The following is a 17,540-nucleotide window of genomic DNA, read 5'->3' on the forward strand; positions in this document are numbered from 1 at the left end:
TTAATAATAGTGTACACTATAAGCACACACGTTTAACAGTAAACATTTAAGAATAAAAAGTGTTTATTGAATTTTTTTATTTTTATTAATTAACATGAATCATCAAAATAATTGTTGTCCCTATTTTGAAGTCATAATTTATGCATTACAGGATTAACCCAGCAAAATCTTGATTTCTTTATGGGAATCACTGCTATATAGCACCAGATATCAGCTGCATGCACAGAGACAAGTTTGCATGCGGTTTAATCTCTGACAGCCTTAAAAGTCGATCGTGACGGTGTGTGGTTTTTGTCATGTTAACCGAAGCTTATTGGCGCACTGTCAGGGCATGTTTCTCCTCTTCTGAGGATGTCTGAGAGCACCTAAAGATGTTGCATCTTTTAAAGAGGTGCCAGTTTGAAATGAGCAATAATGTTTGTTTACAAAAGATCTACATGCCACAACATGCTGTAAGATGAATTACAATTAGGTAAAACCTTATTTTAGTGGTATTCACTTGCAAATTGTTTTTCTCGGATTCTCTTTCAAACAAAAAATAGGCTGCAAATAGGAAGATTAAAAGAAAACCAGTAAAGGTTTGCAGTCTATGAAAAGATTTTCAAAACTGACACAGACATACAGTAGAGAGTCTATGTGACAGTGTGACTTCAAAACCACTGAAGATGATAACTGGGGCATTTCAGATGACCCAGTAATATCAGAAACTGTCTGACTGCGGTTATTGAAAATGGCTGGAGTTTACTACTATAACCACTTTAGCCACTATCAGATTCAAAAAGAGGCACATTTCCAGTAAGAGCTGAAAGTTTCATGAATCCATAATCAGAATTCTGGTCCTTCTCCAGTCTCAACCCAAGCATTTAGACATTTTAAGATGCCATTTGCTGCCATACAGAGTGGTTGTGCGGTGGACAATCTATGTCCAGGTGGCTGGTCACTTATCTGTTTGGGGAAAGGGATTTTATCTCCACACTTTATGACCTGCATTTTAAATCAAGAGCCAATAAATATTTCAGCTCAATTCTATTTATAACTCACAACTACAGAGAGTGGAACCTCTAGAGCCGAGTAAATAAATACAAAACATACTTTATCTGTCTTGTAAGATAGTTCATTAAAAACCATTAAGGGTCCATGTATCCATGTGCGCTGATTTCTTTAGCAGCTTGCTCAATATTTAATGTTCTAGATCATGCTTTAATTTGAGTTTCCTGCAGTTAAGTTAGTTTAGTTACAGCTGTGTCAAACTACTTGTGTAGCTCTGATAAGATGAATCAGTAATTGACACTAACAATGGCTAGTGTGAGTGAAGGCTGTGTGTAGTGTATCTGTGATAATTAAACCTAGTCATAGAGTCTAGATACTGAAGCCAAGATCAGAAAATAAATGTAAGTATATTTATTTTGTAACTTTTAAAAATACATTAGCTTACTGACTATTCAACAAGTTAATTCAAATGTGTCCACGTGAAACATATTTTTAGGTTATTCGGAAACCATTTTTTTATGCTACTGTATATCTCAGGCTCCTTTAAATGCTGAGAAACTGAGCCTTTGAAAATATAGCAACTGTTCAAAGTATACATATTTTAATCTGTTCAGAAGAGGTGGGCCTGATACTCTCAGCAGGGTGAATATGCTTTTTGACATACTTTATTGGAACATTTGTTACCTCCTTGAATTTGTTGCCCCCAAAAAACCCCAGAATAACCTGTACTTCATGCATTAAGCTACTATCATGCAAAATAAGGAAGGCAGAGCAACACCTGCAACCTAATTTTATGGACTGTAACACGCATTTCTGTAAAAGAACACTCAGAAAAAGCAAATTACAGTCCCTGACTATCAATCATTTCATCTTAAGATCACAACTCTGCAGGATCAGAACATTTAGAAGTCATTAGCATTGTTCACTCTCAGTAGTTTCTTAATTGTGTTAAACTTCCAGCGTTTAAAACGGCTCCTTACTTTCGCCTGCAGTGAATTCCTGTGAATCCAGAATACCAGATTCTTGAAGAGATCGGATGCAGGAATCTACAAGTTCTAGACCTGTGGTGAGCTCCTCCTCTATATCCTTCTGTCCGTCTGGGAAAAAAGACACGAAAGATAACGTCATCTAGCAGGCTAATAAAAAATGAGTGTTTCAGTAAGCAGGTGGTTACTCAGCAAGGACTTCATGTTTTACCATGTTACATTTTGATTACTGTTAGGTTACGTTAAAATGCTTTAAAAACATTCTATAATTTTAAATTGAAAGAAGTAACAATCATGTGCAGTTTACATATTCAGATCACATTTATACTATGCAAATAAAACCAGACCAATCTGCATCATTCAAATTTTTTAAATAACATAATCTGTACTTCTGATTTAGATATTTAAAAAATAATTAAATATTAGAAAAACACAGTGACAATAATTTTATTTATAGAAAGTAGGTTTATATCTAAAAACAATCATATGCTGGTTAGATTATGTGATTCATATAAGATAGTCTGTGAAAAATTAATTGACTTTTTAATTAATTGAGGAAATATTAAAAAAGGCTACACTAAGTTTTAAATGTAATGTCAAAAGGTTTATGGAGCATTGTGACAATATGTATTATGTAAAACACACATACACACACACACACACAAACAAAGCATCAGACTTTTTAAGTATATGAATTGAAATGTTATCTCAACCTTTTCACAACATTTTTACAATGTAGTTTTGGTAGCCTCTTATTGTGATTAAGGCCTAAACATTTTGAAGTACAAAACCCACCACTGAGGAATCTACTAAAAAAAATTGTGATTTGAACTTGCCACGAATGAGAATGAGATGCTTAATCTGGTTTTGTTTTGATGCTTCATCAAGAGCCCAGTATTTTAAAGAGTGTGGCGTGACCGCAAGCTCATGAATCATTTATGGGCTGCACTGCTCTTGCTCTTCAATCTCAGCCTCTCCTCAGTGTTTTATGTTCTGGAAGGCAGAGGTTGTCATCTTTGGCTAACGATTTGCTGTAGCACAATCAATAAAGTCAAAAGTCAACATGTTTCACTCTGACATGCACGGTTTACCACGTGGGCTGCTAGATGATGACAACTGTCAAAATGCATTGGAAAAGGTGCTCTTCATGCAACATTCACCTTCTTGTAAGGTTGAAATTATGAATTCCAAAACAATGGGCTGAAGAGCAAGAAAATTCGCTTTTTAGCTAGAAAACAGTCTAGTTACCTTGGTTGTTCCAGCGAAACTTTTCATCTGCAGAACTGTAAGTTAAAGGATAGAACAGGTTTAGATACATCATCAACACAAACACTGAAGTCAACGCAATCTTTTACCTAATGTTACAATCCTATGCCTGTACTAACCCTACTGACCATTTTTAACTTCAATACATGGTCACAAGTGCATGGGCACCTATACTATACTGTATGAGCTTGTTGAATATTTAATTTCAAAATCATGTGCATTAATAGGGAGCTGGTCGTCTGTTAAAGCTTCCAATTTTCTGGTAAAGAAGACACAAGAGAATAAGTGTGGTCAGGCATGATGGACTCTAGCTCGTGATTTATTCCAAATTTGTTCAGTGGTTCTCAGTGAACCATTTCTTCATGGACCTTGCTTTGTGCACAGGAGCATGTCACACTGGAACAGAAAAGGGCCCTATTTTACTGTAAATGTTTGTTTAGGGAAACTGTATGGCCTTATGCTTGATCCTATGCACCTGTTAGTAAAGGGTAAGAGTGTGAGTAAAACAGCCAAATCTTCTAATTAAATGTGGGTGTCCACATACAGTACACTGTTGTTTTTTTATATTTTTATTTAGCAAGGATGCATTACATGTATCAAAAGTAACAGTAAAGACCTTTATAATTTTCCATTTCAAATAAATGCTGTACTTTTAAACTTTCTAGTCATCAAAGAATCCTGAAAAACTCAGTCTCACAGTTTCCACAAAAAATATTAAGCATCACAACTGTTTCAAAATGTATAATAATACTAAATAATAAGGATATCAGAATGATTTGTGATGGATCATATTACACAATATTACAGTTTTTACTGTATTTTTGATAACATAAATGCAGCTTTAGTGAGGATAAGTGATTTAAAAAATCTAACCGACGAACTTTTAACCATGTGGTTTTGCTAAATACTTTGGCTGCCATAAACTGCTTATGTAACTGTTTACCCATCAAGTTAATAAACCCATGTGCACAGTTTCTGAATCACATAACTCACTGATCGATGAAGTATCATCTCCGTTGTAGAACACACAAACACTGGCTATGATGGTTATGGATTGGGTGGAAATGAAGGCTTAAGGAAGAACGTCGAGCCATATACCCCTAATCAATGACCAGCTTTGCCACCGCACGGTAAATACCGGTCTGTCTTATCCATAACGCTATCAGGAGGCTAAACGCTCACCCACTGTCCTTGGAGCCTTACAGCAGCTGCTAAATCACTCTATTGATTCTCTTCCAGCGAGTGTGTAAGGATTCATTTTGTGGGGCTGTCTATGTTTGTGCGGGGGGTGACGAATCGCAGAAGAAAACAAAACGGCACATGTTAATAGGGCCACGGTGCTGTTCTCCTAAAACCCATTCATCACCAATTCTTCCACGAACAATGCCTAGACAGAGACAGGCTCCCGGAGAGTGAGCAACAGTGATGAGCCACAAGGCATTTTTACCCAAACCCCCGTTTTAATGAGTGAGTTGACCTGCATTCAAACAAGCATTAACTTTTTTTCATCCTAATATCTCCCTATAAAAGACAATTGCTGGCTAAATATGTGAGGTAATTACTGGCAAATAAATAAATAAGTCCTGTAAGGTAGATAAACACCGATTCAGTTCTACGGGCCTACCACATGAAATAAATAAATAAAAAAACAACTAATTGTTCCCATTGGCTGGAAATTGTCGTTCAATTTCCAGTATGCTATAAGACTGACAATTGTGATATCGCTCTCGAAGACGTCTGGCTAGATAACATCACATTGATAGCACAGAATGAGTCTGTCTTCATGGGGATCATTAAAGCCTTTTAGGATGAAGATATTTTCCTCTCCTAAGATAATTAACTTGAGAATAATGACATGACAGATGAGGCAATCACAGCTGTGGGTCATTGTTTGGTCAGTAGTTAATCACGGTTCTTTATGTGCTCCATTTCCATATTGACTCAACATATTAGCTGAAACACTTGGAGCAATGTGATTTGGGCCATTACAATTAGCACACTGAGTTAGTGTTCTTTGCCTCTGTTCTGGTTTATTTTATTCGTCTATATAGTTCTGCAATTTTTCTCTATATCACAGTCATGGTCAAAAAAACAAAGGGGCATGAATGTCAAACAAATGCGATGCTAACATTGGTGAATCAATGAATAATCTCATCTGATGTTGAATTGTTAAGAGCACCTTTAATGGTGTTCAAAGGTGGTATTTCATACCTTTTTAGCTCAGGTTATAACAAAACCTTACCTTAAAATACACCCCTTAATTTAAGTGAATTATTTTGCTTTTGCTGTTTATTGCAGTACGACAAATTCTGGTATAGCTTACTGAAACTTACAATGCAGTTTCCTCATTCGCCATTCAAACAGATCTTCTTATTGAACACTCAAGCATTCCCTTTTGACATTTCCGGACCAGCTGAATGTGGCATTCAAACATAAATATCTAGGGACAGCACATCTGCAATGCTATATTAACGATCAATAAAAATACAGAGATATATAAAAATGTAAAACAGGTAAAGAAATGGTTTATTATATATAAATTATATAAAATTTAATTAATGTTTAACATAATGTGTATTATAATGTCAAATATTGCATTAAATACATTTATATATTCACCTTTAACAGCATTAAATTAAAGCTGCACTCTGTAACTTTTTTGTGTAAAAAAATTACAACATTTACATAATAAGTGAGTGCACCATGAATCCATATTCCAAACCGTGTTTTTGGCTTGTCCTGGATCACTAAGGTACACCAATAATGAATTTTTCTATTCAGACTATTTAGACTGGTTTGGGTAGGTACCACTGCGGAGTAGCCTGGTATCTGTGTGATTCACCATAGACAAAAACAGAGAGAAGTAGCTACCGACTACAAAGTTCTTCCGCAAGGTGCATGGCGGGGGTCTGGGATGTGATTGGTTGCTGGCTAAAGTAGTGTGAAAATATGTCATTTCCAAACCTTAAATTCATTTTATTCAGTTACTGTTATGCATATCGATCATAAACACAGCTAAAAAGCTTACTACCAGTAGCCTTCCTTCACAAAACTTAACATCTAGCACAGTTTTAACAAAGGCAGAAGCAACATTTAAACCTTTAACCAACTGGGGAAATCAACCCATTAACAGTTTAAAAGTAGCCATGGGAAAAAAAAAACGCAGACTTGGCAACCCTGCAATCAACACGAGCTGTAGGAGTCAGATTTGACTGATCATGGGTTGAGCCTGCTCAACAGATCCTGAGCTTATTAGCAAATATCTGATCTTACTTTCCACAAAGCGTGCATGATCGCGTAAACAGAAGTGGGACAGGACACAAAAATCACAAGAGCGGGCAATAATGGTCAGAAATTCAATGGAAGCAGGATTAAGAAAACTGTCCCTTTGTGGCATCTAATACAAAAACAGACAATCATTGCAAATGAAAAGCAAAAGCTGAATCCCCGACATTTTGGGCAGTTCAGAAATGTTTTACATCCAAAAAGAGGACATGTCTGGGAAAAAGAGGAAATATGGTCACTCTAACGTCATGGCAATGTACAGCACAAAGTACATCACACAGGAAACACTTAACATAACACATAAATGCATGTAACTAATGTAAATCAAGCAAGCTAGTATGCACAGGCCACAAAGTGTTGGTGTGATAACACATTAGTGGACCAGAGGGAATAATATGGAATTTTTTCCATATAAAGCTTCTTGCACAAAATAAATTCAAGCACTTTCAAGGACCTGAGTCAATGTATGCTTATTTTTATTTTTTTTTACTTTCCAGGGCCTTGAAAAATTTTGTTCAGATTCACAAACTTTCAAGGATTTCAAGGACCCGTGGGAGCCCTGATATACATACATACACAACCACACAATAAGACTTCAAAATCCAACTTATGTTGTGGACCTTGCATTACAAAACCTAGCTGCCTAAACTGCAGTAATACAAAAAGGGTTTTTGTGTATGTTTGTTACAGCCTGTTTGGATTGTCATAGGAGAAAGAAAGCCAAGATTTTGGTGAGAAAGAGTGAAAGTGTGCTATGAAAAGCTGGAACAAAGCTGAGAGTGGCTTTTGTTCCCTGCTAACGCATGTGAAAAAAGGAGGGAGAGGAGCAGGCCAGCCCCAAACCACTGCGGGTCAATGAGCGCCTCCCAACTGACAAACAGAAAGACAGACACATGCCATCAATAAACAGAGGCTGCCTGCTATTTCAAGCTAAATTTTACCACAGTTGTATATATATGTTTTATATATTGAGTAGAAGAAGGAATTTAAATGTAAAAACACATAACTTAAAAAGCAGAATCTCATATAGATTTGTGTTGAAATTTAGATTTCACACATAAATCTAACCATGTCTTTGATCATGGGGGTAGGGCTAACTACTTTCCCATGTCTTCAGTTTGTTGTATAAGCTATGCTGTCCCACAGAGCATGTGAAAGGGCTTCACGTGATTATATTAATGAGTGCGGAGCAAAGGCACTCATCCATAAGAGCCAGCCCACCCATTATTAAAGTCCAGATGAGTGGGACTAATATGGTCCTTGTTAGTCCTGGTACTGTATGTGAGATATAACATATAGAGCAATTTAACATGTAACTTTTCAGATAGACAGACCAAAACAATTTATTAAATCAATTAGGGTACCATGATTAAAGAGACAGTTCAACCAAAAATGAAAACAATCTGTAAATTGTAAATTCTGACTTAATTTCTTCAGTGAAACACAAACTGTGATTTTTTTTTTCAACAATATCCTGCCCACGTCTTTCTATGAGAACAAGAGCTGTCAAGCTCTAAAGTGACTAAAAGTACTATAAAAGTACAATACTCCAAGTCTTCTGAAACTATACAATATCCTTCTGTGTGGAATAGATAGTAATGTAAGTCATTTTGCCAATAGAAGCACTCCTACAGTCTATAAAAAGTAAGTTTAGCAAGGACAAGAGGAAAGCAGAAACAATCCTGTGTGGGATTTTGGACTCTTCATGAGATGATATACGATACACTACAAATCAAAAGAGATGTAACACAGTCCTCAGAGAGGAATACATTTCAATCCCATTGAGAGGGAGCATCCTGTAATGAGAGATCCCCTCTTGTAGTGCTGAATCATGGCTGTTCTCATAGCAGAATTGTGTCAGTGGATAAGAAGGCAATGGCTGGTGTGGCACAGATGCTGTACAGCTGCTCTGTTATGGCAAACACTCTTTTACAGTGTATTACTATGACTAGCATGAAGGTAAAACACTCTTACTATCAATCACAGCAATATAAACACCAGTCCCCAGACACCTCTGCAGCCCAGGCTGGCACAAAATGGCTCTCGTCTGGAAACTGCCTCATGAAAATTTATAGTAGTTTTAATATAGTAACACTAACTGTGGTGCAAAACTTTGGTAACTGTAGTACTTATATGGAATACCATGGTGTGTCTGTATGTATATATATATATATATATATATATATATACCTGTATATGCGCAAAATTAAAAAGCTTTACTACAAACACCACAGTTGGACAGAGTATGGGTAATATTTAGGAAATAGTTTAGCAAGATAGCAGCCCTATGGGTACTATTCAAAAACTATGGTAAATTTAGGTAAGGTCACTACATTTTCACTTGCAGTATTTCAAAAGGAGTTTCCAGACTCACTCACAAAAATGTTTTTAACATTCTAAATGCTAAAAAAAAGATAAATATTGATTTAACCCCAGCGTGCCACCATGAGGCTAAGACAACAGCAGTTAGCCTGAGCAATAACAGGATCAATCACACATTTCCTATTGCAAGTGTACTTTCTAAAAGGACGAAGTGTTATTTTAAGTGCATCTGAGGATGTGGTGGATCATTAGGCTGACAGCATGAGTGATGATGTCACATGTGGGGAAGCTCAGTGGTTGAGATCCACACTATGCCAGGCTGTCTTAGTTAAGCTAGTGTGCTGCTTTGTCACAAGGCAGATAAAGCATGTGTCGCTTCCATTGAAAGACATGTAATATAGTCGAAAGACAATTTCCTCTGTGCAAGGATACATTAGAACCACATTAAGGCCCGAAACATTACCATTAAGTGATAATACAAGATTTAGTTGAAACAAATTATACTATGATAAATGACAAAGTATGACATTTCAATAACAATCTGTAAATAACAAAATCTGTTTTACAATATTATAATTCTCTTCCAAATATTCATTTGCATTCGGCATAACCTAGTTATCTTTGCAGGGTCACCCCAGTAATTGAGATGCAAACAATATCCTTGTCTCTAAATCACCAGTCTGGGTTTAGTCTATATGGTTCATAACTGAACTTGGGTAGCAGAAGAAGCTTTCATCACCCCTTAAGACTGACAGATTGCCTGCTAAATCAATATGCTCTGTATTCCCTTTACTGTACAGGGAGACACTTAGTGTGAGTCAGCCAGTGCAGCAGACACCCTTAATATGTGTAATATCCTGTAAGAATGGAGATGGATTTTCTGAGCACAGACACCCTGGGTGCACAGGCAGATGGGAAGATTTCTTACTGCCACTGTCCTTAACCCTATCCCAGTTCTAGACAGGTTCAACAAGATAAAAGAGGACATTCTGAAACAACATTGGACCCCACTGACTTTGCAGTATGGATACATTAAATTCAGTATTTTACTTTAAAGGATTAGATCACTCCAGAATTAATATGTCATGATAATCTTTTCACTCCCATGTCATTCAAGATGTTCATGTCTTTCGTTCTTCTGTCAAAAATAAATTAAGGTTTTTGAGGAAAACATTCCAGGATTTTTCTCTATATAGTGGACTTCAGCAGGGAACAATGGGTTGAAGGTCAAAATTGCAGTTTCAGTGCAGCTTCAAAGGGCTCTACAGGATCCCAGTCGAGAAAGGGTCTTATCTAGTGGAACGATCAGTCATTTTAAAAAAATACTTTTTAAACACAATTGCTCATCTCAGCTCTGCGATGTGCGTTCACAAATTCATGCATCACTTATACACATTGGAAAGTAATAAGTGTAGTGCCCTTTGAAGCTGCAATGATACTGCAATTTGGACCATCAACCCATTGTTCCCCATTGAAGTCAACTATATATGGAGAAAAAATCTGGATGTTTTCCTCAAAAACCTTAAGTGGTTTCATAATTTTTTTTCCAGTTTAATTTGAGTTATTTTAGAAAAGTAAAACACTACATCAAACTGAACTAAATGAAAATGAGAAATGCCGTGGCAACTAGCTGAATATTTTTATTTTTTACATTTTTCTATTCTATTTCAGTTAATTTCATTATTTACTCAACCTTAAGTCATGTATGAGTTTAACTGCTGAAAACTAAATCATATATTTTGAAGAATGTTGGTAACCAAACAGTTGACAGTAGCCATCGACTTTCACAGTAATTGTGCTCCACAGTATGGAAGTCAATGGCTACTGTCAACTCATTGATTATCAACATTCTTCAAAGTATCATTTTTGAGCTCAACAGAAGAAATAAAGTCATACAAGTTTGGAACAACATGAGGGTGAGTAAATGATGACACAATTTTCATTTTGGGGTGAACTATCCTTTAAGTTTTTGTTTTAGTTAACTATAATAACCCTGCACCAATCTACTAAAAGCACCTTGACTCTCACTAACCACTTCCTTACTAAATAATAACCTGCATTGTTTTTGCACCCGAAACACTAAAGAAATGTAGCACATCATATAATGGTACAAACAGGCTCAGAAATGTTTCACTTCATGCACAATTTCTGTTCTTGATGCTGGTTGGGTAGCCTATAGGTGAATAGATTCCAGAATACTACCACACTCTGACATACTTTACACAAACCATGCTCCAGGCACCTGAATTGGCCTTTGCCATAATGCTTAAAGTGCACTTTTCTACACTGTATTTTTGACTTAATTTACATACTCAAGGCACGCTGCTATTTCAGCTCACTTAAAGCCTAGTTAAAGTAGATTGCTGGTGGTTAGTGAATATGAAGCAGATTTTTACGGTGAAATTCAGAACACAAAACTGTTCAGGGAATTTGGCACACCATCTTTCTTTCTATAAATGTATCCTCTTCAAGGGTAAAGAGAAATATAATCCATTTCCATACAGTCTCAATGGACAAGCCTTTCAATGTTTTCTTTCCTTTTCATGTGCAATTTCAAAGAATGTGGGTATTTGATACTAGATGTACATTCATGCATTTTATTTTTATATTTAGGAAAATGCTTTTATTCAAAGCAGATTACATTGCAATCAAGGTACACGCTTTGTATCTGGCATCATAACTCTACCAACTAAGCTGCAGAAACAGACAAAAATCTTGTTGGTGCATAAAGCAAATGCTGAAATAGTGTACGTATATTACAAACACAATACTAATAATAGTATTTTCCCATTGCCTACTGTATGTAGAGAAGCTCTCGCTTGCCATTATACTACAGTGAGATTAGAGCATTAGAGCTGTCAAACACATTGTCTCCTCAATACAACTTATTTACACCACATGCCAACAAAGCATTATCTCTCCTCAAGGCACACATTGTAGACACGTACACAGTGCCAGCGCAGTCCGAGCTCACAGGAGACTGGTGGACTAATCTGGCAGGAAAACAGTCAAACAGTTTTGGCTTAATACTCCCTCGCTGTGCTCGACAGACAGCGTTTAGTGAGACAACTCCACACTACAGGATAGGGCTCAACAGTGAACGTCTAGTATCGAGTCAAAGGCCTCACTCAGAGCAGCAGATGTTTGAAGCTGTGCCGAGGTTCGGTCAGATGGATGTCCAGCTAGAGACAATGAGACAACTTCACTTGGCATTTCCATTGTGACTGCAGAGGCATTTTTGCACATCGGCTAATCAGAGATTTGTTTTTGCGGAGTATCAGACAGTCCGCTGAAGAGCTAGGCCAGTATTATGTTTGTTCAAAATGGAGTGCTGTTTGAAAAGACCCATGTTTCATTAAACAAGTGGGTCACGGTCTGAAAGGGCTCTCTTTAAGCCCACGGTTCTTCTCCTGATGCTGTGACATTCAGCTTGCTGTCTTATTAAAAAGGAACAAATAATAGTCAGTAAAGTGTTTGGATCAGTATTGTTCTACAGTCAAATCGAACACCAGCTAGTAATACCATCACGAAAAGTATATGGCTGTTGCAGTCAACGATAAAAAAAATGGAGGGATAGAAAGTGCAAATAAAATAATCCTGAATTGTGAGACCAATCAAGATCCATGCAAAGCCTGATTAGATACTTGAGCACAGTGTTATTTGACTTGCAGCTTCTATTATGGCCTCGAGCAGATTGTTTGTCTGTAAGCTGTATTTGTTTTGAGGAGAGAGCTGACCTAACCTGACCCTTTAAGACAGCCCTTCTCAAAGTCCGGACTCCGGAATTCGATCCAGACCCGCCTCCACTTAGTATTTCAAGTGCACTAGTATCACTCAGACCTCCAAGGCACACACACACACACTATGGGCGCATGAACCAGTGTTGCAATTTCTACCAACTTTTTTGTAAGACAAAGAACACAGCAACTAGCGACACTTTTGGATAAAACTTTTAGCTATCATTCAGTAGAATAATGTCACCGGTTTCGCCCCACGAGTGCAAGGTTTTTCAGTGCATAGTTAGCAGCACATTCAACTCACCGAACCGCGACAGACTTGTGAATGAAAGAGTAGAAAACAGCATTTCCAAAAACCTATCACTGTTGACTGTCTGGGCAAATGAACATGAATGTAATTTGTCCGTATTTTTTATTTTAAATAAAACAAATGCAGCCTTTGAGCATTCGCGACTTCTTTGTAAATCTTGCAAAATCTTACCAACCCAAAACGTTTGAACAGTAGGGTATATTTATAAATCATCTCATGGGCTTAAAGTGCAAAAGCACTTGATGGCCTGACATCCAAATCATCAGTGACTGTGTTGTCTCCGCTCCACTTTACTCTTATTAAATATTCTGTGTTTCTAACTGTGTCTGTTGGCAGCTCTCATCTTATGTGGGAGAGAGACCACTGAACTGCTACATGAACGAAAACAGGGTTTGGGGGAACTTGAGATAGACCGGGAAATACAAAATAGCTGGGGAAAATATGAGAGTAGACATTAAAAATAGACATTTTCTGCTTCATAATTATTTATCAAGGATGCATGCATGTGTGAAAACAATATGAGGGGGTCCAGGTATCCCCCTGGTTGAGGTCTACAGTGCCCCCGCTCACACTGATGGTAGTAATACTAAAACCAATGATAAAATACATAACTTTAAACCTGACAACATCCTTTACAATCTCACTGACAAAGCAAGCGACGTGGGAGTCTTATTGACTGAACAGCTGAAGGACATTTGATTTATTGAGTTTTCAGGCTAGATGAATAAGCACACAAAATATGCTTCACGGCAACGACAAGAGGACAATACAATGGGGCCATTCAATTCAATTTGAACATTCAGTGTAAACAGTGATTAGAAGCACTTACTGTATCAGCCTCTGGGAGGTCAAATGGATTGCATATATAATCCATAAACTCTGTTTTATTATAGTATCTGTTCTCGTTTACGACTTCAACATGATGAGATTTTAATTACAGACTGAATTCAAAGCTTGTGACAATTTAACCCTTTGTTTACTAAGCAGTGGTGAAAGAATTGAGTTTGAGAGAAGTTTAGATCCGAGTCTCCTGTGAATGTGGTTACACTAAAATATCCATGACGGAATATGCAGGGAAGAGACATCGAAATATTTCACAGACAAGACTAAAAAACATGCTTTTAATGACATTTGATGGTTTAATGATAAGTTGGATGGTGAAGATCAAGGAGAGATGGAATGATATGTATCTTGAGCTTTAGCTGGTGTATGTGGTGATGGTGGGGTGAGACAGACTGAGTGAGTGAGAGACCCACCTGATGCTGCTCATGCTTCCGGTCTCAGATCCCAGCTTGCATCTCTCCAGCTGGGTGGCAACAATCTGCCTCTCAGCCTCCAACTCTCTTGTCAGTCTCTCAAATTGCAGCTCCTGCAAACATAAAGCAGACAGAGCGTATGTGTAAAGCCCTAAAGGAATTATGGAATTGATTCTGTCTATAACATGTACCGCACATGCACTTACACATGCTCCAGTAACTACTACACAGAGCGTGTTTGTGTGTGTGTGTGTGTGAGTGGAATGCAGAGACACTGTAAGGCTCTGCAGCCACTCAGGGCTTTTCTTTACATATTGATAAAATGCACTTGCGTTTTCTTTCTTTCAAAAGGCTGCCATATAAATCTAGTCTCCGGTCAATAACTTCATTAGGAACTGTAATTTTAAACATGGTCAAACTGTAAGAATGAGAGTCAGAGCCCAACCCAGCACAAACCATCTATTAAAGCAAACATTTGTCTAAACTTGTGTGTTTTAAGACATTTATCTTTTTTTTCCTTCTCGAGAAATCTATGTGAAAAAATATATGTGGTATAGGCTACACAAATATATTATAAACAAAATCTTGAAGTGTCATCGTTTGTGAGAGGTACAGTTTTACAGAGAGATGGAAACTAACTTTTTTATGCTGCAAAGAGAAAACAGGTAAATGATATTCATTTAATCATTTGTTATAATATTTGGCCCTAAATCTGTACTTTGCATCATTTTTGACAAAACAATAATAATAATAATAATAATAATATACACTAAAAGTTGGGGTTCCAATGATTTTTTAAATAAATCCTGTTCCACTCACCAAGCCTTTATTTATTTGACCAAAAATACAGTAATACTATGAAATATTATTACGATTAAATTTTTCAGATTGTTCCATTTTAGAATATTTTAAAATGTCATGTATTCCTATGATGGCAGAGCTGAATTCTCAGTCATCAGTGTCACATGATCTTTCAGCAGTCATTCTAATATTCTGATTTGGTGTTCAAGAAACATTTCTTAATATTATCAATGTTGAAAACAGCTGTGCTGCAGAATTTAGTATACATATATATATTTTTTTTTTTTCATTTTTTTGTGAAAAACGTGATACATTTTTCAGGATTCGTTGATGTATGAGAAAATAATTTTTTTGAAATAGAAATCTTTTGTAACATTATAAATGTCTTTACTGGCACCTTTTTCAACTTAGTCCTTACTTGCTGAATAAAAGTTTTACAATCTTATGATCCCAACATTAAAACAGTGGTGATGTACTTAATTTTGGGCACTGGCTATAATAAATCAACTGCCTGCAAAGTACAATAATTAAAAAAAGAAAGAGTACATTCTTTTTAACTTTTTTTTTTTCACCAGTTTCTCCAGACATCCAAAATGCATTATTCTGAACTTTGATAGTCACTGGACCATTCCAGCACCACACACCCCTCTCTTAATTAGATATGCGCCGCTTAACATTTAATGACAAACTTGTCGGTGCTAAATCAGAGATAAAATCCCAGAGCTCCTCTTTAAAGTAATCACTGTGAAAATCCAGTCAGAAACACTGCACTATTTGCCTGCGCCTACGCATGCATATAGTGCAGTGTTTCTGACTGGATTTTCCTAAGGCTACGACAGTCAATGCAACGTCCCCACTTCTTTTGTGACAAGGCTGAAATGAGTTCACTCAGTCACAAGGTCAAAGACTCTCTCCCCAGAGCAGTTAACGCTTAGAGGGCTCCAGAACGCATCACCTGCTGTTTTGGGCACAGACCCAGATGAAGGCTACAAAAATACCCATTCACAGTGTTGAAGAGAGCTCTATGGACCATGACGACTAAAGAGGCGCTGACTGCAGCATTCAAACATCATACACATCTAGGATCTCAATTAATTAATTTACGGTAGACGCATTCCGGTGCATTTGCAACAGACAGGCATGTTGCATAGCTCTGCGACTGAAAAGGCATCGCAATTATGATACAAACAAGCATCATCTCTGACTTTTCTTATATCACAACAACGCGTTCAAGATGGAGCCACAAAGAGAGAACAACGACTGATTAAACTCTAACAATCTAACCATCAATAACAACAAAACCACTCCAGCTTCCAGTCTCACAATAAAACACCTGTTGCCTTCACAAATAAAATAACAGCGCTCTTACCGGCACATGTACCATACTCCAGAGGCCGTCCGCGCTGAGAAAGAGCCGTGTCTGTGCATCACTATCCCACTAGACTGCGTTCATCTCTGCTTATCAGGAGAGTAAAGTCATTAGAGGAAGTACAAGAGTGGTAGTGACTGCCTTCCAGCGGGAAAGCAAAAAGTGGAGTGCAGGCAGGCACAAAGGTCGTCATGGCAACAGTGAATTTAGAGCCGCTTTGGCATTATTTGTGCAACATTGCATCACAAAGGGTCCCTCCCACCAGCCAGCCAGCCAAATACCACCGCCCTCCAGTCACTCTTCCGCCTCCTCCTAAACTCTTCCCCTCTTTCTGACGCCATCTGTGCTCCACTCTGAAGAGGGGAGGGGGGGGGGGGTCTTGTTGAAAGGATCGCAGAGAGGAAGAGGTGTTTTTTGCCAGTCCAAGCAGCAGCTGTGAAAAAAAGCACTGTGCGATGCTAGGCTTTGTGCTTCCTCTAGGGATCCTTAACAGTCTGTTCTGCCTCAGTAGCCTGCAACAGACAGGCTCCCCGAGTGGGGAGAAGCCTCCACTTGTCACAAAAGTTGGTTAAATACAGCAGTGCGCACAAACAAAAGGCACTCGGCTAGGACAGCAGATATGTCACCTGGACCAAAAGTGGTGATTCAAAAGTGGGCATAGTTCAGTGGTGCCTGGGGCAGAAGAGAGGAGGGGAGTTCAGCTTCCTGACAGCCTGGTGGATGAAGCTGTCCTTCAGTCTTCTGGTCCTGGCCTGGTGGCAGCAGACTGAATATATATATATATATATATATATATATATATATATATATATATATATATATATATATATATATATATTTAAGAAACATTGTGCACTCACAAATATTATGCAAACCAAAATTGATTTGACAGCTCTATACTTACAAGAAACTATTATTTCACTCTTTCTACGTCTATCTAATTCAATGTGTTACTTGCCACTTATTGACAGATTCTTATAATGTAGTCTATATAATGTGATAAAAAAATCATAAAATGTGTTTTATATGGCCAGGATTGTGACGAGAGTGCCAAATAGGAATGTATTTCCATTATCTTAAATAATAACTCTAGAAAAGGCTGTCAAACCTATTTGTTTGGAAAATAAATAGCCAGGGGACTGAGAAATTGATTTGACTGCTTGAAAAGCTGAATGTGGTCTTCTGGCCTAAATGCCTAATTGCGCCCTGTGGACAAAG

At 37.5% G+C, this 17,540-nt stretch overlaps 2 protein-coding genes across 8 annotated transcripts in view; one reads left to right on the plus strand and one right to left on the minus strand.

The window, feature by feature from the left end:
- LOC127950757 (transcription elongation factor A protein 1) overlaps positions 1-17,540 on the plus strand; it is a 174,441-nt gene that overhangs the window by 77,572 nt on the left and 79,329 nt on the right. The window lies entirely within an intron of this gene.
- The window catches only part of LOC127950743 (catenin delta-2-like), a 72,035-nt gene that overhangs the window by 39,065 nt on the left and 15,430 nt on the right, over positions 1-17,540 (minus strand). For 5 of the 7 annotated variants that reach the window (XM_052547979.1, XM_052547977.1, XM_052547976.1 and 2 more), the window contains exons 3-5: positions 14,153-14,265; positions 3,225-3,259; positions 1,971-2,087 (exon numbers count right to left, since the gene is read on the minus strand). In XM_052547979.1, coding sequence (XP_052403939.1) covers positions 1,971-2,087; positions 3,225-3,259; positions 14,153-14,265 — 265 coding nt within the window. Of the gene's footprint in view, positions 1-1,970; positions 2,088-3,224; positions 3,260-14,152; positions 14,266-16,322; positions 16,516-17,540 lie in introns of those variants that run through there. The other 2 variants (XM_052547980.1, XM_052547978.1) reach the window with 2 other exon arrangements.

The sequence above is a fragment of the Carassius gibelio genome, chromosome B2, assembly GCF_023724105.1.
Source record: "Carassius gibelio isolate Cgi1373 ecotype wild population from Czech Republic chromosome B2, carGib1.2-hapl.c, whole genome shotgun sequence".
NCBI lineage: Eukaryota > Metazoa > Chordata > Actinopteri > Cypriniformes > Cyprinidae > Carassius > Carassius gibelio.